Raw genomic sequence first — 22,513 nt, forward strand, 5'->3', positions numbered from 1 at the left:
AAGGTCTTTGCAGAAATTTAAGCGCATTCCAAAGGTTTCTTCAAAAATCGTTGAACTACTTGAAAATCACGCATACTCGATTAAAAAAGAAATAAAGAAATTATTCGGCCGTAACCGAAGCTTTCATTTGCATTACGTTTATCTTGAAAAAAGAAGAAATTTCGATATCCTTTATCATTATCAGTTGGGCGTGTGTTGGTTTTTCAATTTTTTGTTTTTTTAGAGAATGTAAGGTTATCCACAGAATATGCATAAAAACTTTTATTCTGTGTATATATTGTAATCTATAAATAACGATAATTTCGCTGGATGTGAAAACAGAGATTGAGATTCCCGATAAAAAAGTGCGTGCAAGTATTTACAAGATTTCTGGCAAATTTGAAGAGAATAGCTTCACTTTTGATGAAGAAAGTGGTTACCACACAGACGAACAGAGAAACAAAAGAACGGAACGGATTAACCCCATTCAGAATTTGTTGCTGATCATGAATAAATATACTTTAAGGAATCTTTCAAGCTACCTTCTGGATGTGGTGAAACTTTTAACAAAATGAGTTTATAAATATTTTCGTTGTAATGAATGATGGCGGTAACTCAATTTATTTACAATTGCTTTAAAACTTGCTTTCAAAACATAAAAACAAAATGTGATCATCTTGGACGTTGCTATGAACATTTTTGGCTAAAACATCATCTACCCGGAACAGTTCTGTAATGGTTAATTTTTCAGTACATAGGCGTGAGTTTGACGTAAAATTTTGAGATTCTGATGGTTGTACTTGAATGCTTTTTTATGTGTGCTTTTTAATATGAGTTTTTAAAAATTCTTAATTTCCTTTTTGTTTTCTAAAACCTTACAATTAGCGTACGCATGTAAATGGTGATGACCTATCACAGGTGACGACCAGCAAACGGACATCCGGCGTTTAAGTTGAACGTATATTTCTTTAATTCGACAATCATTTTAATTTTGTAGTGTCAGCTAAGCTGGCAGGAGTAAACATTAGTAAACTTTACCCTTTTGATATTGTGCAACTTTTTGAGGAGATTAAGTTAATGTATTCGGCGTAAAAGGATGTTCTCTTCTTGTTCATTTACAGGGAATATTCATCGACGAGTTGCAGTACGAAGAGAAACAAAAAATACTGCAATGGCATCAATAGATTAAAAAATTAAAATCCTTTTTTCTTGCTACCGCTGTTTAGTAACACACATGAACGCAATTATTAATACGATGCGATTTTTTGTAGTCTTATAATAATTGACATTTGGAAAAAAGCTTGGAATATTGCTAAACAAGTAGATTCTACACTTTATCAATTTTTAATTTACCTGTATGGAATGAAGCAGATAAATTTAGGACTGACCGACGGGCAGTAGCAAATTGTTGTCATAGTTTCAATGCAAACACACAAAGCATGAAAGTGTACAGCTATTGTCGAAATTATACGCAGCCGAAACCAATCTTGCATTTGAAATTTCGTACATTCCAGAAAGTAAGTCGTAAGAGAGCAGGAGTAAGAAAATAACAAGGTTCAACGAAATTATTAAGCATATATTTTATTTAAAAAGAGCGTTTAAGTTAAGCTGCTTAGCGACCCATAAGTGACTAAGTGAAAATTTAAATTAAAAAAAAAATCACTTTTTAGTAAAAGTCACATTATTAGTAAAGTGGCTGTGGGATTTCAAATAATTTTTGTTTGATTGGTGAACGCATGAACGATTTGAATTTTTATCAATTTTCGACCAAACGAAAACAGCAGTTTGTTAATAGATATCATTTTAATAAACTTATCGAAAATTCCCTACATGCATCTTTCTGAAGTTATTGTAAAAAATTTGAATGAAAAAATGGAAATTGCTTCAGTTATGTTGCAAGCCTTAGTTTCGAGAAAAAGGTGTTTGAAGAAGACAGGTCTTGTCATAATACATTTTTAATTAATTTTTACCATTAATCTGCTATCCAAGGACCATAAACGAAATATGCTGCTATGTTCAAACCTTCTTCACAACTTTTCTCGATGATTTTATCCTATAGTCCCTTTGCTTTTGCCGCATATGTCAAAGACTAAATTCAACACTTTTCACTTTTCGGCTTGCAAAAAACAACAAAAATATCAATAAAAATGTATAATTTCATAACCAATTTCACAATTTTTAATTTTTTGACAGAAGCACTGGCTCTTTTCGAATCTGTCTCGACCCCTTATCCATTCAATGGTCATCTCGCCAAAATTACTCTAACGAATTATTATTTTTTTTTTTTGGAAATGGGGTTTACATAAATCCTGAAAACTTGCTAGGGATTAGGGAATTAGGAAAATTACATTTTGAGACCCATTACACAGAACTTCTCATCAGGAACTCATCTCATACGAGCATACCTTTCGGACCACTTAGGGAAAAATATAACGGTTCAAGGAGAAAATTTCTTGAGGTAAAGATAATTTTTGAACATATTTGAGAAGTTTGAAAGTAAGGTTTGCCCGAAAAGCGTGCTGCTTTTCTGATTTAGGTTTACAGTTTTACCTAAACATAGAATACAACTGTAGGTAACGGGGCGATCTAAGTCTGTTTAGACCACTCCTCCAAAATTCTTCAAAAGTTCGACGAAAGTTGTATCAGTCCTGTCTTGACTTTTCTGCAGCCTTTTTTGGGGTTTTTTCTACGTAATCTTGCGTGAAGGTTTATCTTGTCACACTCTACGTCGCGCATAAACAAATGCAAGTGCAAATATGCATAAAAAAACGTGCTATTAACATCCTCCTCTCTTGAAAGCACGATCACTTCATATTTCTGGTGCTTGTATAGATGTTTCTTGTCCTAGCCCTGCTACCCAGCTGCAGAGACAAAGTAGTGCATGGCAAAACCTTTGATGAGAAATCATGACTGACGCTTTAGTAAAAAAACGAACGTTTGATAATTATTGGGGAATAATTGGGTGTTGAGTATAAAGTGCAGAGTTCAGCTTTCAGGTTTCTGACCAAGACGAATTAGATTTGTTGGATCGATGAACGTTGTTAGTTAATGCAGGTTGTTTATAGATGCGATGGCTTCGCTTGCTCTTAAGGCTTTCTATTCTGCGAAAAGAATTTGGTACATGTTGCGAATCAATAAATTCCTATCCATTTTCAGATCAAGTGACGTAAAACGGCCAACATTTGTCTCCTACTTTACAGCAAATTCCAAAATTATGAATTTAAAAACATCTCCAATAATACGCTGCTTCTTTCCAAATCAATTGTGGTGCTTGCACTTATTCGAAGAATGAGTGGTAACGTGGCTAATAAAATTGGAAAATGAAACTTTCTATCCGACAGAAAAATTTGCAATCACCCCCAATGTCATGATTGAAGTAAGCTTTCATCTCACTGTAGATTGTTTTTCCACAATGTCTGCATGAATATTTGGCCCTTATGATTATTATGTTAAACCGAAAACAAAAACTGGAATTATCGGTTCTAGGAACCTAAACGAGACACAAACTCTTAGTTACATTAGTTCAATCATAAAATTTGAGAAATTGTTCACAATCGGTCACCATTGTCGAATTATGAAACGATATATCTGTAATAAAGAAGTAACTTTTTATCGTATTTTAATTGCTTGATCACTGGAACTGTTATAAAAAATTCATCAAAGTAACAATTTCCTATTACAATTTTAGAAACCAAAAGGAAGGCGTTTCTCATAATCATCTGCAAGAGAAATCTATACACACTGATACATCTTGCAAATATCACCGCTCAAAGCTACCTTTAAGAAACGAAAACGTAAAGGTGCATTAAATAAAGGGTCTTATTGAAAAGTCCCCGCGGTTTTTTCCGCGGCTTCGAGCTTTTTCTTGTAGCCTGCTCTTTTCAGGCGATGCAAAAATCTCATGTAGTTGATGTTTAATGTCTCCGCTATTTCCTGATAGCTTGTGTGTTGGTCATGCTTCACCAGTTGCAAAATTTCATCGACTTTTTAATGACTGTAAGGTGCATCGTTGACATCTAAACTTCCGGAACGGAATCGACTAAACCACCCCTGGGCACACGTAGCGTATTTTTTCTGAAATTTCAAATCAATACAATTTTTTACAGGAGCAAAGAATTAGAAAACTATCTTCACAAAAAATGTATAGGAATCAGCGCTATCTCACGGAAAAAACCGCGGAGAATTTTCAATATCACCTAATAGATTCAATTGGAGATCGGAAAAGGTATGTCATCTAGTGAAAACCATGATGAGGTTTTAGTTGAACTATCGAAAACAACTCTCAATTTTGTTGTTGTGTTACTTTGTTTATGCGCTCAGTGATGTGGTAGGTAACCGATGTTGACTTTTGGTGAAGATGTGATTGGTGGAATCCCTAGGTCGTTGCAAACATTCAAAGGCTTGGGAACCGATAACATTAAACGACTTTACTCAGTTTTTCGAATCATCTTAAGATCGCAAGATGAATTCAAATACAGCATAAGAAAATCGCGTGTATTAAGTAGCGTTAATTTAATAGAATTTAAAGAATCGTATATGGAGATTAAGTAGTAGATATCTCGGAGAGTAGATAATCCGGTATATTAAAGTTTCTCACCGACTAGAGTTATCCAATGCATTGTACCAGTTATTAACTTAACTACGAAGGCAACACCAAGCATAAATCTACGTTTTTCAAATAACTGTAAAGTTTACAAAAACAGTCCATTTTCATAAGAAGGCAATAAAAAGACAAGCGGGTCCCAACCCAAATCCCTAAGGTCAAAGAGCAGGAATTGCTTTTGAACGGATTCAATCAAAGAGATCACGCAACAGAGGTTAACTCAAGTATGGATCTAACTAAGCACGTGCATAGCCTTAGCGTGTAAGGATCATTGAGGCCTTTGGACCATCATTTAATAAAACATTAGCGCTAACCTATGTTTATTTAAAGGGAGCTCAGTGTCCAGATTGAAGTGTAATCTTTAATTGTACAGAACACCTACACGACCTACAACCTCTTCATGAACGAATTTAAGTTTTCCAATTATTGTGAATCGATGAAATACTCTCTAGTGATTGTAAGTATGCCTCCTTGAGAAAAAAAAGTTTCTTGCATTTTAGATTTAATAAAGTTGAACACCGTCGGCGTATATTAAAATGTGTCTGCATTTAATCACTGAAGGGAGATCATTGATGTATAGAATGAATAAAAGAGGCCCTAAGGCTTTGAAGAGGATCTAACTTCACGAGAAATTTATTAGAGATGATGAAGTTAAGAGGTATCCATAGCGATAAATATAAAGGGAAACCAAAGGGTCTAGAATTTGAAGATCAATAGTTTGTAGTCAACTAAGTCAAACGTTTTATTAAAATCAATGTAAACGACATTCGTTCGAGAGACACTAGAGAAAACTGGAAAACTTGAAAATGACGAAGTATGAGATTTCATAACGGACGCTAATTTCTGAGTAGCAATTCGGTCAAATAATTTAGCTAAGATTCTCAACTTAGCAATACCTCTACAGTTCTCGACGAGATGTCTGGTTCCACCTTTGTGAAGGAGAATAAGGGAGCTACTCTTCCAACACGAAGAAAAAACCCCTGATTTCAAAGATTGATTAAAAACGTTTAAGATAACACTAAATAGATCGTCAGAGTATGATTTGAGTATACATGACGAAACACAGTTAGGGCAAAGCGAACAACTATATTTTAATGACCTTAAACCTTGTAATACATCGTTTTCTGAAATAATCAAGTTCGAAATCGAATTTGTGATTTACTACGGGTAATTATCAGTTAAATCGAAGTCAATGGTTGAAAAACTTCGTCAGAAGTAATCAGCAAACAAACTCGAGGCCAAATTTACAATATTATAAAACGGTCATATTATGTTTCTCATATTCCCAGCAGATATATCGAGCATAATGTGTGAAAGATAAGATTTAAGTAGTAAAATATTTGATTTATTAATAACACACTGCATATTTGAGCAAGTGAGATTTGACATGTGTGACAGAGTAATTCAGTGGGCCATCCTGCCTGTAATGGAAGAACATGCAATTTTGCTGAATGATACGGATATCCATGTAACCAAAGAGGTGGACCACGATTTGTAACTATCTCTGGGAAATTGGCTGAGCAAAGATTTCGCACTCTGCCATTAGAATTGGGACTTCGGTTGTATTGAAGTAGATTTCGATCAAATGATTCACTGGAATAGGACAATACCTCTACCAAATGTTGAAGTGAGCACCGTACAGATTGAATTATTACCGTAACGCTAAGTGACTTAGATTACAACTTCGAACACTATAAGTTTATCAGTAGGTTTTAACGTTCCGTTCACGTCACAAACAAGGGCAGCATATTTCTTGTAAGTGGGAATATTCGCGTTTGGTGTAGTACAAGTTACATATAATTGGTTACTACCAATTTTTGCACGAATGATAATAAATTCAACGTCGGGCGAAGTAGGAAATCCAAATGATTAGGACGGAAGCGCAGTTAATATGGCTATTAAAACAGCACCACAGGATCTATGTAATCGATCTATTCTGAAAACCTGGAAGGAATTGTGAAAAAGTTTTGACGAATGCAGGTTAAGTTTTAACCTGTTTTCAATAAAAGTGAAACAGAAAAATTCCGAACTCTCTGAATGTGGGTAATTAGAACGAATTTTTTCGTTAAAACCCCTACCATATTCGCAAATAATAGCCACTGGATCTCAGGAAACACTAAGATTTTCGTGGGTGGAAGAGCTACCAAATTACTATTTCGGAGTCCATCACGCGAAATAAGTTTCCCTGTTAAAGATCCGAGAGGACATAACGGTTTTCATAACAAAATTTCCAAGTCTTCAGTCGGAACTAACACCTTAAAAGACGAGATAGGTCTTGGTTGAGATGGAGCTAATTTGAAAATGCTGATACGGTTTAAATCGACGGATGGGGCTTTTGCGGAAAGCTGGCTTTTTATGTTCACCTCAGAGGTATCAGAAGAACATTGGACATCACGATTAGAGAATTTTGAGTTGACGAAAAAAAAGAGGGAGTGACCATATTTCCTTGTGCAAATTCTGTAACTTGATGACTTGACAAAATAGCTAGGGAGAGAGGAGGATTTATAGCTTCCAATAATCATTTTTCGGGATTTAGACCGAATAGCACCAATAAGAGTAGATACCCTTGCCGCATTAGCATAGCTGACCTGAGGAGGGCTGCTCGGCGTATTAATATTATCAGCTAAGTTTAAGGTAAAGGAAACGTTATTACTTTTTTGAAGAGGAGGATGGAGCACTCGAGGCCATAACCAGATTGTACACCTTTGCTATGTTCGCTGAAGACGAAACCAGAAAGTCTATCGTTGGCGATGATTGCACAAAATGTGCAAGAACATGTTCGATCACGTGAAGAAGCCGTTCTGCTGACTAGATATTTATCATTTTATCTTTAACTTTCCATATTTTCTTGCATGCGTCCCCTGTTATCTATAACCGATTCCATGAAAGACCATGACCGAAACTTGTCCATATACAAAGACTCCTCCCATTTCACTCACGATTCACTTCGCGTGCATCAACTTTTGACGTAATCAAGTGCAGCGAGTGTTCATCCGCAATTTGCTTTTTTTCTCACTCAACTAACGCAAGCTTTCAGCACTATCCTTCTCGAAACCTTTCAATCTAAAAATCTGCTTAATGTGTGCCTCAAAGTTAAGAAGTTCTCTAACAAATCGTGTTTTCAATAAGTCAGTTACCTTAGCATGATTAGTTTCAATAGGTATCGAAATAGTATCGGAACCACCATCCTTTAAGCTAGCATTAGAAAATATTACAGTTTTCTAATGTTGCTAACTCATGGTCGTTGTCGATGGCCATTGTAAACGTATTTTCTTCCAACGCAAATTGATAAACAATTGACGTTCAATGAGCTTTCTAACGACACCGAATTGAGAGATGAGCCTTTTAATTCACAGTACCACGAAGTGATATTTCAGAGTAATTGCGCTTCGCGAAAGCTTTTCTTTAGGGCTCTAGGAAGTCGACATGTATCAGATTCTTTGCTTCATCGTTTTTTGTTAGCTGCCCAAAGATGTCCACTGTGTTTCAGGCAGTTAATTTGTTCAAAATCGCTGTGAGTTTTTTTTTGTGTGACGTCGTATTTTTATTTTTTATCTTGCCCGCTATAGACTGGTTTTGCGTTAGGTGTACTTATTATGACTTAAACCAAGAATTAAGGTGGGGGAATCTGCGTTTATGTGTATGTGCAAGAAATGTTTATTATCAAAAATTTTCTTGAATTTTGTTTAAATATTTTGAAACCGTAAACCTGATTCGCAATTCACTTTTGAGACCGCATTTATATATTGTTTGCAAATTTTGTATAAATGCATAACCGAAATTAGTTTTAAGAAGTGTATGCATAAGCAAACTGGAGTTTTTGGGAAAACAGCTGAATGTTTTTATCAGCTACTGTCAATTTTGCAATCAAATGCAGACATTTCTTTTATTATGTTGCTGTTGCGCAGATAATTTGCGCAAGTCAAGACAGTTTTTTTACGGAAAATTTGGTTGAATTTATTTTAACAAAAATACCAAGTTTTCATACTTGTGTGCGAATTTTTCTGAAATGACTTTTAGTGTTTGAAAAACGAAAGAGTAGCGACTGCTAAAAATTGATACATATGTACGATTTTCGGTAGAATGCATATATATGCATACATGCGAAAAAGAGGCAATTTATAGCTAACTTAAATTAAAATCCGTTAGGTGTGTATAAGGCAAATGCACTGATAGTGAAGGCAATCGTGGTACCAACATCCGAAAAAAAGCAATTTTTAATTAGCACATGAAATTTGGATTTTTTCATGTTTTTAATAACAAGAAACGCAAATAACATGACAGGCGTCGCTTGAGGATTGGCACTTTCCAAAAATAGTATGGATATTTTTTTACAGGTAACGTATATGGGAAATTATTAACCGATATGCTACAATATCAGAATGGCGCTGACGTTAAGTCTTGAAGTCTACAAGGTGCAATATCTAAGGATTGAAGTTAGGTTGAACGTTTTCTGGAGACTTGCTAAAATCTTGCTTTTTTTGTTCACATATGTGTATATAATGACAAACACAGAATTGTATATGGCTTTGTGTATGCTTTGTAAACATTTGATATAGTGAGAAGTCACATCAAAATCAAGAAAATAGAGGGAGTGCACATGCTTGTGCGGCTTGTCTAGCACGGCGACCAGCGGATACACTTGAACAACTGGGAGAAGAGGAGAATTTTTTTTTTTTTGTTTTTGTTAATATTTGTTGGAGATGTAGACTGATTAGATTGAATGGCATCGCTATGCTTGCCATCTCTGCATAGTTGACACGAAGAGGGCTCTGGCATTATCTAAATCTTATATTAATTAAAAAAAATCAATTGGCACAATTTGAAAAGGAGGGCTTATTTTATTTTGTTCTTGAGGGAAAGAAAATAAAAAGTAAATCAAAGTGAAACCGATTTAATGCCAGAAATTGGTACACATCCCTTTGGCACGACATTAAATTTGTTAGCAATACGTTAGCCTGTAAACAAAGAAAACAAATTGATACAGGACACTAAATAAATGAAGTAAGATTAGATAAATTGTGAGAATGGAATGCATCAATGTAAGAGAGTACTCTGTCAAGAGGAAAAAAGTCAATAGTTTCTTATGGAAAGTAGAAAGCAAAATTCGCTTCGGTTTTCGCAATGATCTGATCAGTTGATCCAAATTTTTTTCGTGGAAGAACCACTTGAAATTTGCAAACAGAGAATTGTCGATGAGGCCATCACCGGATGAATTTCATTAATTGATTATGATTACTTTCTTGTTATAAATAAAAACAAACATTACCTAAATTGTTTAAACAAATTGTTACTACTTAGCTTTTCCTATTAAATCTTATATTTCTCCATTCCATGGCTTACAATTTACTTGCCATGTTTTCAGAACTTTTCCTGATGGCTCGCGCACGAATGTGGTGTATAGTGATTTTAGTAAAGCGTTCGGCTTAGTTAACCATAACTTATTGATCTTCAAACTCCACGCCCCTAGCTTCCCTTTCTACTTAGTGATATGAATAAGGTCTTATCTTCATAACAGATCGTTCAGGGTTCTATTTAACTTCAGTTCGAATGAATTTTCCGTGATGTCTGGCGTCCCTTAACGCAGGACGCCCTTTATTTAATTTATACATTAAGTACCTCCTCTCGGTGATTAAACCCAGCCGGATCTTAATGTACGCTGACGATGCTAAACTGTTTTCTTCCTTCTCGTTGGGATCGTAATCGTATCAGCTTGAAAGTTACTTAAATAATTTCGTTACATGGCGCTCTTTAAGTCTTATGACATTAAATTTAAAGATATGCAAGAGGCTTTCTTCCTTAAGAAGGACGTCATTCAATACTAAGTATTTCATTGATTCACACAAGTTAGAAAATGTTGATTCGTTCATCGCTTAAGAGGTTCTATTCGACCAAAGACTACGTTTTAATCTTCACGTTGCGCTCTCTTTAAGCGAAGCCAAGTCCGTGCTTGGTTTCGTTAAGAGGTGGCCCAAGGAGCTGAAGAATCCTTATATTACACAAAGGTTATGCACGTGATTAGTTAAGCCCCTACTTAAGTTTGCCTCTGCTGTGTGACCTCTTTCCTACAGGTGTTATCTCGATTCAACAGAATCCATTCAAAAAAAAAATTTGCTGTTTTCCTTTATGAATTTGGGTTGGGACCTGCCTGTCTCTCTGCCACCTTATGAAAACAGGTTGCTTCTGTTTGGTGTTTCGTTCTTTATTAAGTCAATTAATGGTACTATCGATTTGCCCGCTTTACTTGGTAAGGTAAGTTTCAATGGCCCTAATCGTTTCTCTACGCACTTTATTTTTATTAAGCTTACTCAATGTAAGTGTAATTATGAGTTGTTTGATACGTTCAGAGTTGTTTGCAGAAATAGAAGTGATGTTTGTCACTTAATCTCAATATCGGGTTCTTAAAGTTTATCAAAACAACTATGCTTAATACACGCGGTTTGCCTACGTCGTATGTAAATTAACTTGCAATCTTAACACTCCATTATGATTCGTGTTGTTGCCTGTCATCGGCTGCCAAGCTTTTGCTTGTCTGCAATGGCTTATGGGATCACTTCTAACTTGATTGTGGTCTGTGCTAGTTGTGTACAAGCTTTTTTCTTTTTTATTTATTTGTACACGAATTATTATTTAATTATTTTTATTTCCTTCCTTTTCTTCTCCTTATATACTTTATACTAGCTTTTAATAATAAGGAGTATAAGGTTTACTTCTAGAAGTCAATTGAATTCGGCTGTTAATTTATTTAGCCGAGATAATTTTCATGTGGAAATAAATAAAAATGAATAAATAAATAAAAAAACATCAACCCGTTGGAAAGTTTTCTTTAAATGCAAAAACCAAACTTGAGAGTCGGCAATTGGCGATCGTAAACTGTCAGAATTGTAGCGTAGTCTAATTATTTTGGCCGGTTCCAATTTTTTTTACATATTTTTTTTATTAAAACAGAAATGGCTTTATATATTATCAAAAACATAGGCTTAACGGCGTCGATTATAGACGAGATCTTAGAGGTGCTCAAAATAGCTGACAAATTCTCGGAAGCCATTCGGGGTTACGAAGTTGCCACTATGAACGACACGACTCACCGAACACAACAATTTACTATAAATGATTCTGGTATAATTAGATAAGAAGGAATGTCAGAAAATCTAATTCAAGTAACAACCAAAACTTGCGAGAGTTTTAATAAACTTTCGGTAAATATCGGCGAAATTAAAAAGCAAAATTAAGAGCATCTTATCAAAACGGGTCTCAACTACGGAATTGAGTTTGCAAATTTCATTCTCGTTTTGGTAGCAAAGCTAGACCATGTGTGCAGCTCTGCAATTTCAAAAAAGATGAAACGTCAAACTAAAGAGCACCGTTATTAGGGGGACACATAGCGAATTTTTACATCATTCGAATAGTCGCCTCTTTATATTCGATAAAGCAAACAAACTAAATTCTTTAGTGGATAATGGTAAAGAAATTTCTGTGCTAGCACTTAGCAGATTTAAAAGATATAAACATTCGTCTGAAGCTCTTCCAATAGCAGCTAACAGTTCAACCATCTCTTTCTTTTTCATCTCGATCGGCGTCGGGAGTTTCCTTTTGCTTTTACACTAGTCGATTTACCCAAATCGATAATTGGTGCAGACTTCTTATATAAATATAGTTTCTTAATCGATGTTTGGTCGAGCCACTCGCTGACTTACTAGTTAAAGCCGCCTCTTTTACTACTACTTAATCATTACCGAAACAATTTTCCGTGGACATATTGTATCCTCCTTAAAGAATTCCCTTCTTTATTTTAGGAACCAGCCTACAACAAACCCATTAAACATTCAACTGCCTTTAGAGTTACAATAGAAGGATTACTACCTTTCTCTAGGCCTACAAGACTAGATCCATTAAATACGAAAATCGCAGAAGGTGGATTTGGATTTGTTATTACGTCTCGTAGTCTCCAAACTCTCCTTGTGGTTCGCGACTTCCTAAAATGGAAGCCAACGTTTGGCTACCATGTGGATACTTGAGGAAATTTAATATGGTTACGATGGCAGATTCACAAAACCGATGTTACAACCGCTTTCGGTATGGACAAATTCCTTCTGGTGCCTTTCGGCCCTCGAAATTCTAGACAAACTTTTGAGCGTTTTATAAATGAAGTATTATATGGCTCGCCCATATAGATGATGTTTTCATTGCAAGTTCTATATTGAATATTTAAGACCAGATTGCTCTTAATCAACTATATAATGGGAAAACAGAGTTCTTATTTTTCTTTTCTAAAAAGTTATCAATTGACACAAAATATAGTGCATTCGACAGAGAGTAATTTCTGCTGATATTTTCAACACTTCTTAGAAGGACCAGAAGTTACAGTTTACACCGACCAAAAACTACTAACAACAACATTTCTCAAATCTAAAACACAAGGAAGCCCTAGACAGATTAGACATGTACAAAATATTGCTCAATTCATATCAAATGTGTAATATATCTGAGGCAAAGCCAAAATAGTAGTTTATCACGCGCTTACGAAACTAGCGCTATCAGCGAAATTGATTTAAACCTTAAAGCACTCATGAACAAGAAGATCTCGGGATTAAATGGCATTTAAGTCAACCTGTACATAACTCATTAAATTTAGAACTAATAAAAATATCATTTCTTAACTTGGAAATTTAATGCGAAAAAAATCAATCCAATCCAATTGTTTCATGCACTATGGGATAATTAGTGTTCGAGAAATTACGTAACATTTCTCAACCAGGAACAAGAGTTGCACGTAGATTAATTACAGAACGTTATATTTGGCAAAAGATGAACAAAGACATTCATCTTTAGTCATCTCAACCTAATACATGCCAAAAAGCTACACTTGAACACACCAAGCTTCCAATTAGCAAAATCCGCATTTCCAAAGTTCGTTTGGAACACATACACTTAGACGTAGTTGGCCCGCTTCTCCAATCTAAAAGACATTCCTATACACTAGCTACTACAGCTATACAGATCAAGGTCGACAATTCACATCTCAAATGTATTCAGAATTGGCCAAATTTTGTGGTTCACATAAAATTAATGCTTCGGTAGACTAACAATCGAAAGCAACCCATTGTTCAACACAATATCAACGATTGGTACGATGAACAACCAATAGTCCTTTTAGGTGTATACATTCAAAGAGGACCTAAGATATAGCCAATTAGCCAATTAGTACCAACATATAGCCAATTAGCAGTTGCTTAAAATATCCGCTTACGAAATGATTTAGTCGTTTTAAATCCCAATCCTCGCTGAAATGTCACCTTAACAGAAATTAAACAATTTTTTTCAAAACATAAGTTCATATTATGACAGTATCGATGATAGTATTTATATTCCATGAGATTTAAAAATTTGCAAATACGTCTTAAAGTTATCAATAAAGAACCACCTCGCGACGGAGCCTATAAAGTACTTTGCCCTGACATCAAAATATTTAAAGTCGATATCAGCGGAACTGTTCAGTCAATACCTATTACTAGGGATAGAGGATGCAATTGTAGAAAACAACGATAATTTTCAAGACTGCACTGACTTTCAAAACACTCCAACTAATCTCAAAAAAAGTATTACCTTTAGTTTATTATAAAATTTCTGGAAGGGGTAGTATTGTAGTAGTTTTCCACCTAGCTAAGTTGTATAACAGTTACTCTTATACAATATTGTTGATTATGCTATTGATTTAAATGTATACTTTCATTATCAATGTTTGAAAAAATTTTGGATTTTGAATTGTAAAACACCGGTTATCAATATATAAAAAAATAAATTTTAAAAATAAATTTAATAATTAAAATAATTTAAACTTGAACCACAATACCTTCTACTGATGAAAACTATTTACCTTCATTTAACACTTTTGCAATTCAGGCGAAAACTTTCATAGTAACAATCGAAGCATCTAACTTAACTGATGATATTAACAGCTTTCTCTTTCTCCAACAATTGCTGCAGCAATTGCTTTCAGCATACCAATTGCAATGGGTTCACAAAACTTAGAGCTGATCGACTGATAGTTTAGAAGCCCCCATTAAAGATCGACTAAAGATAATGCGTGTACTCAGTTTATTACAACCGCTTGCAACCTAAAGAAAAGATGGGCATTTTGAAACTCCCTTACTTTGGAAGTCTGACTTGTTAAATTTGCCTGACAGCTTCAAAGCGGCTGTAAAACATCTAAAATGCATTCAGCAAAAAGTAATGTAAATTTAATTAATAAGTTTACCACTAAAGGTTGTTTTCGTAAGTTGCTACTGAACGAAATCAAGTGTGGTAGCAAAAGAAGGTACAAATTTTTATTAAAGGGATCTGCTGTACTAGCATGGTGACCTGCCCTTTTGTTATCATTTGCTTAAAAATCGGTTGCTGCCTGCGGAGACATTGAAGACGGGTTTCACCAATAATTTATTCGATCAGAAGATTAACATTGCCAACGTCTTTAATGGACTGGTTCCGATAAAAACAAATAAACAAAACTAAGTTTTAGTAATGGACGTAATAATTTATGGGGCTTTATATGCTCGTATTATCTCATAATATATTAAAAATTTAAGTACAACCCGATTTGCAGATGCTCTTGTTGCGGCGATCAGAGTAATTAAACATGCGTCATGTGAGCGGCCTTTTGGATTCGGTTGACGCTCCAGAAGCAGAAGAAGGTGTGCAAGATGTGTTCAACATTCGAAATTAAATCTCTGAGAATTGGGCCCGCACGCTACGAGCCACTACTTGTGTATTTCACTTTATAAAAAGCAGCCAAACAAAAAGTGTACAAAAAGAGGAATAATTAGGTTTCATAATACCTGCTTTAAATAACGTGCAGATCAAGGTGGTTTGAAAGAAAAAAATAAAAAAATAAATAAGGGGCTTTTGTGAGGAAGATTTAGTTGACTCTTCTTTACCACGTAATGTTTGGCCGTGAGGTACAATACCTGAAACGAGAATACAGAAAATGGGCCGGTGAAAAGCGTTAAGCTGATTACTATATACCGAACTTCAGAAAGGCTTGCAGCAAAACTAGCGATTTTGGACGTCGCTTACCAAAAGAAGCGTGCCAGCGGAGACCCCTCTAGCCGTATTGTGATGGGAATATTGCCACTGACAAAACCTTACAGTAAATACATCGATCACTTTTCAACATGGCTAATGCCACCACGTTAATGTTAAGCCATCATCTTCTTATGTTGGCGGCACCTGGTTGCGCCTTGAAATACATGAATGACGTCATTCGCTGCCTAAATAAAAAGTAATAAGTGAGACGTAAGAAAGAAGAATTTTAATGTATTAATTACATTCGTTGTTTATCGTTAAGTATTTTAATTGTAATCGTGGGTAATACGTTGCTTCTAAATGAACCCTATGAAATTATGGAACGGATTTCATAATAAAACAACAGCATCCGAAATAAAATTGTGCGTTCCATTTTACTGGAATTCATTGCCTTGTTGATGTGCTAAAATTATTATTAGTACAATCTTATTATTATTAAAGTGCTGAATATAAACGAAACAGAGAAAAGAACAGTAGACAAGATGATTAATATGTAATTAAACATATTGAAAATTTGGTTTAATTGACTCACGAAAATAAATTTCATAAAAATACAAAACAACTGAATATATTATCGTGATCCAAATTTCCCACAACTAAGTTTTACGCTGCATTGCTGCTATGCTACACCATTTTTCATCACAAATTAAACCTTTTTATTAAAGAGCTTGTTATTCAGGAGAACTCTAATATGGTAAGGCGTCCAAAGAATAGGTTCATGTGGTCCAACTTTTATTCAGCTTATTTTTATGTCAAATTAATAATGTGGACAAATTTTCATTATAAAATATTTACAAGTAGACATGTTTGGCATGACAATCCTTTTATGTGATGATTTCTAAGAAATGAACCTGTCAGATCCATAGTTGGTACAGTTAAGATTTATCTCAAAAGACTATTAAAGGTCGATTTTTATCACAAAATAAAAAAGAAGTAGGTTTAAGTCAGACTGAAGCAACTGTGACCATTCTAAGAAAGTAATATATAGAAAGTCTACAACTTCATTTGCGTATACCGGGAGCCAGTTGCGTTATAAGAAGAATCAAGGGAGATATATAATGACAACATTTGCGCTGACAAAGACATGGTTAATGAAATAAAATTTGAATAGAGCGGTTTGCGCTCTGTTTATTAAACGGCATGCTATCCACACCATCAAGTATGAAAGAGATCCAATTGATACAAGTTTGAGAAATTATAATTAACGTTAATAAAGATTTTACTTCAATTTACATAAATAACATTTGAGTAATTATTTTCGAAGAATTCTAGGAGATTCGTCAGCATAAATCAATGCCGGGCACGTCGGGCGACAAATTGTTCACAGACCAACGACTTATTCCAATAACTTAAGTCGGGCATTGTTATGCCTACTCAATTTTTTGTGATGTATTTACTATCAGTTTTTAAGGAAAGATAATGTAATTATTTCTCCATAAAAATGGGAAGACGCCACAGTATATATGGATTATTAGTAAAGATTGTCAATGTACAGGGAGGGATGCGAAATTCCACCCAGCGCAAATAAACATTGAAGGGATTTCGAGCTATAAAGTCTCTAAATACGATATGAAAGTATACTTTATAACTTTTAGTCATTAGAAGTAATAAGTGATAATTATTTGTGAAATTTCGTTAAAAAACAGATCATTTCTGAAGAATCGTTGTCTCTGTAATATAGGACAGATGAAAACTTCATCACCCTTTCATTAAATTAATCAGCTGGGAAACGCTAACGGCCTCGTATCTGGTGCATATCTACTGTAATAATCAAGTACCAGTTCAATTCTTGACAAAAAAAGGATTTCTTTTATTAATAAAAAATGTTTAAATTTCTAAAAAAAAAATCGCTCCTATTTCTGTAGATAATGTAATTTTAAACACATACAGTAAAAAATTTGGACGAGAAAAAGAAATATTGATTGGTATTTGAATATATTCTTTGTTATTTTTTATATTTTAGGTCCATAAAACTGCCATTTCAAGTTCAAATATTCTTTTTCGATCTCGTTCTGAGACGATTTTTTTCGAAAATGTCTGTTTTGCTATATCCGTCAAAGAAGGCATGGCACGAATTATACGTGATATGTTGCGTGATGGTGGAAGTATAGCTGAATTCATGGCAAACTCTAAAAACTGCGGTTAAAGTTTTTAATTTGTCGGGAAAAAGCAATGGAAGGTTCGGAATCACACGCAGCCTCATATCTACTTGAAAGTTATATTAATGAAGCTATATTAACGTGTTTTTTTTGGCATTGAGGTTGAAAGAACACTTCCCAAAGATGTCCGTTAGTACATTAAAAGTAGCTCAAAATTTTCAAGCAAACATTTTTGCAGGTAATGGATTTTTTTCACGTGTTCTAGAAGATTCAAAGCATCTATTAGGTAAAGAAAAATTAATTTTTTGAAAAATTTACAATGGTTTAACACCTTATGACCAGCAAAATCTCAATCAATGAACTGATTGACAAGAACGGTTTGAAAAACATATTAAAATTCCAGTGATGATGGGTTATCAAAAGGTAACGTAGTTCTCTTACTTGTTTTTTAAACAGTAGGAACGTCAATGAGTAGATTGCAACGTTTCTTATCGTCTAACATTTTAGGATTATGTAGCTTTTACAAAAAAGTTCTTTGGCAAATTTATTTTAAAAGAATAAATTTCTGCAGTTTGCTTTACCAAATCTGTTCTGTAATTTTTCTATAGCAAAAGTCCTTGTAAACGCGCTACAATTTTGTTTAGGCGGAATTTCCTGTTACAAAAAGTAAGTTTTCACATTTACAACATTATGGGTGTTGATTAAATGATTTGTTTTAATTTTTTATTTTAATCACATAGCATATTAATTATATATAATATTAATGCAATAGCTAGATAAACCAAGAAAAACACGCCTTATGTCCGAAATAGCACGAGTCTACTATCCACGAAAATCTACAAATAAACTGAAAAGGAAATGAAATGCATTTGTAGTTTTAGAAAATGGAAGAAAAATAATAATTAAATTTGTTACAAAATAAACAACTACAAAAATTTTGAAACCTTAAAAATGTGTCCGCAAAACCAACAAACACAAACAGGCATTATAATCAATACATGTACTATTGAGCACATCCATACAATACATGTCATGAAAATATAACAGACCTACAGGGTATTACTTTAAAACTTACAGCATATGATATATACATGGCAAAAAAAAAAAAAAAAAATGTATTCTACAAACCTTTAAATATGCTATGTTAGTGCTTATGTAAATATATTATTTGGTTCCAGATTGAGCAATCATGTTCTAAGATAGGACGTTTACAAAACCGGAAAAAAGCAGAATGAGTTTATATTAATTTTCTTTACGACATTAAAAAATAACGTTCAATAACCTCAATAGAAAAAATTTTTATTTGTGTTCATCTGTTCACAACATAAAAGTCAATACATTTCGAGGTAAATTCATTCCAAGTTTTAGCAGAGGTATATAAAGTTTAACTGCCAAAAAATTGACATACCTATAAAAGCCACCCTACCTTTGCGAGAAAACCACTAATAAATAAAAATTGCAAAGCACTTTGGAAATGGCTATAGTTACTTTTTAAATTGCTGTTTATAATATTTGCGCAAAGCTTTAGACTGTCCTAGGAAATATTTATGTCAAGTTCTAAACTGTTATGGAATATAAGTTACAATATTTTGCCTATTGTGTGCGTGGTTTTGGGAGAGATTACGGCGATTGTCAAATTTGGGATTTCGACCAAGTAAACACAAAGTAAGAAGTTAAACCAAAATACTTCATACAAAAGGGAATGACTAAATCGAATTAAACGTATTACGAATATGCTCTACGGGGTCTCTTATGGTTGCTTGCAACTTTCGGTGGTGGATATACAAACATTTTTGTTTTTACGCCAAATCTTGCATATCTAGGAATATTATAATTCATCTAAATTTGAGAAGCGTATTTGCTTTCTGCACATCATTGAAGAATGTGGGTAGGCGATTTTTGTCATTCCTTACTATGAAATTAGTGGCCCCACATAATATCTATAATATGGAATATGTATAGTGTAGTATATTTAGAGTACGTACAGTATCTATATACAAAAATCGGATATTCAAAGCGTAACAAAAATCGTTGTGGTTTTAGTATTTGTAATGATGATTATGACCGATCTGCGGCACAGCAAACACAGTTTTCTTACTAACTTAATTACAATGGATAAACGTGGGACAAACATCTAATATTTAAATGACTTTCTTAATTCACTTATTTATTTGTATATCATTCATATCGTATATCACATAAACATCAACTGACTTACTTGGACTAGTGAAATACTTAGCTTAAGTAGACTACTATTCACAACTTTATAAAGCACGTAGAGATAAGCTAAAAACAAAACTCTACTATTTGAGAAGCGCTTTTACTTACCATCTAATTTCGTGCTTAATATTTGTTTAGTCTACGGAAATGGTATGAATATAAACAATATTTTCCAGAAATTTCGAATCGTCAGACTGCTATATTTTCACGAAACTTTTAAATTTTCGATTTTAATTCGAAATTTCTTCCTGCCTTATATTGTGATCCATGAAGCCCATCTACAAATTGGATTCATAGAAATCGGCCGGGATTATTAAAACACAGCTTGAAACCTCCAACCTAACACTTGCAAATATGAATTTGAATAGTATGGAAAAGTGTTCACACCTCGGATTAGAGTTTCACACCAATGCAAAATAAATATGACAAAGTTAATATAAATTACTCTTGATATGTATATAATTAGTATTATTTTAAATAAATTGATTTGAAAATTAATTTGCAAATGGTCCAAATTGGCCAGCAAACAGTCCCATGTTAGTAAACATTTGTACATACGTTAGTTACGATAAACATTAACCCAGAGGAATAAAGCTTCACCGTCGAAGTAACTAAGCAATTGAATAAGTGAAAGTTACTCTTATTATCTATTGTTTGAGGAATACCCTTTTCGCTCAAGAAGCTCGATATGAGTCGAGCAAGAATGCTGTCGACACCAAATGCAGTTTGCTTGGAGCAACGACTTTACTTTCGCCAAAGTGGCGAACAGCTTGGTTTCACTTTTCGACGAGGAAGGATATTAGAGAGCAGGAGACACTTTTTTGTATAAGTCATATTATATACCGCTAATTAGACTGTTGGACTTTAAATATCTCGATCATGCTCTCCAGGTTCTTGGATATAACGGAACAGACTATACTCGGCGATAGTTTGCATGATTAATGGGATCATCCTTCTTGGGTATTAGTTGGACATTGGAAGTCTTGCAGCATCTTGGAAACACGCTGGCATGGTACCAGTTGCTGAAAAGATTACGGAATGAGTTGGAAAGTATGTCAGCACACCTTTTTAGCAAGGTGGCTGATATGCTGTCGAGCTCCGGCATTTCACGCGTATCGAAATTGGCAAGGACTTTTTTACTGGCCCACGTTGGAACATATAATACAGATATCGAATATTATAATATTACTTTCGGGCAATGGCGGCCGTTGATTGCTGTGTGGTAACCTGAAGTTTGAGCAAACATTTCAGCCAGCATATTAGCTTTATAAATAGGTAGTGTTTGGCCGTTATTGAGAAAAATCGGAATCGATGACCACGAAAGACAAGAAGCTCTCGATGCGCTTTTTGAAACGGCGCGAACTTTGGTACTCAGCGGCTGCTACTGTAAAGAGGTGAAGCAGATTGTTTTGTCCGTTCGCGTTAAAACGCCAAACTTTAAATGTTTTCTCTCTGGACCTGCCTGATCTTTAGGCTTAGTCCAAGTATTTTTGAGTACAGCTTATGTTCGCATTCCCTGTTTGATGATGTTTTGTGTAGCATAGACTCGAATTGAAATGCTTGAAAAAGTTATTGTAAAGTATCAGGTTTCGGAGTTGAAGTTGTTGTGAACTTGTTGCGGAATTGGCTTATTATTAAGCTTGTTTTATTATAGGGCACCAGTTTCAACAGTTTATTTCTTGCCATGTATATGAGCCCACCAAAAAGCGAAAAACCGAATGTTCTTCTTGAGGGGCAATCAACTACTCTTACTACTACTACTATATGGCCCCAAGGACGAACGCCATTACAAATGTTTCAGATCGGACCACTTTTTCGGCCACAGTCTACAGATCCCACAAAGCACATTATTTTGAAAAATCGAGACATATATAATGACAGTAGTGGGGTGTATTTAATGATGGGCTATGCCCCTCTACAGCGATTTTACTTGTTTTATGACAAAAAAGTCATGTTCTAATGTTTGATTGTCCCAACGGTTTAAAAAAAAGAAAATCTGCTTCATAGCTTTGCGTCTTCGCTTATCAACGAAGGCAAGACATACGCTCAGCTAACACATTACAACAAAAGAGAAAAAAGGGAAAGTAAACGAATGAGTAAATGTGATCTTATGTTGCAAGGAAACAGCTCTTCCTTACCAACAATAAAGACATTGCTGCTTACATTTCTTTATCCGTAGATAACTTCTCTTTATTTTATTAAACTGAAGATTTGAGAAAAATCTTAAAGCTGAACACGAACATCCTGATCACAGTATTGTTATCTCCACCCGGTGCATTCCCCTGATTGAAATTTTAACACAAACCTGCCTAATTTCATTCTGCATTTATAGAGCTTTTACTCACAAATACTAAGTTAACTTTCTTTAAATTCTCAGTTAATCTTTAAGCACTAGCAGGTTTATTTCTAAAGTATACAAGAAGCTTCATGAAGCTTTTCACCATACTATGAAGCTACTCTCTCAACTAAGTTACTCTGTGAGCATTGACATGTAAATGGTATATTATTCGTAGTCATTGAGTAAGCACCC

General features: G+C 34.4%; 1 protein-coding gene across 7 annotated transcripts in view; it reads right to left on the minus strand.

Moving 5' to 3' along the window:
* The window catches only part of LOC119643697 (epsin-2), a 67,456-nt gene that overhangs the window by 21,497 nt on the left and 23,446 nt on the right, over nt 1–22,513 (minus strand). For 2 of the 7 annotated variants that reach the window (XM_038043103.1, XM_038043102.1), the window contains exon 1: nt 859–1,289. The exons of 1 other annotated variant lie outside the window; for it this stretch is intronic. In XM_038043103.1, coding sequence (XP_037899031.1) covers nt 859–919 — 61 coding nt within the window. In that variant the 5' untranslated portion in view covers nt 920–1,289. Of the gene's footprint in view, nt 1–858; nt 1,290–1,332; nt 1,466–15,655; nt 15,850–15,906; nt 16,068–18,204; nt 18,329–22,513 lie in introns of those variants that run through there. 4 more of the 7 variants (XM_038043106.1, XM_038043107.1, XR_005248381.1 and 1 more) reach the window with 4 other exon arrangements.

The sequence above is a fragment of the Glossina fuscipes genome, unplaced genomic scaffold (assembly GCF_014805625.2).
Source record: "Glossina fuscipes isolate IAEA_lab_2018 unplaced genomic scaffold, Yale_Gfus_2 61535, whole genome shotgun sequence".
Lineage (NCBI taxonomy): Eukaryota > Metazoa > Arthropoda > Insecta > Diptera > Glossinidae > Glossina > Glossina fuscipes.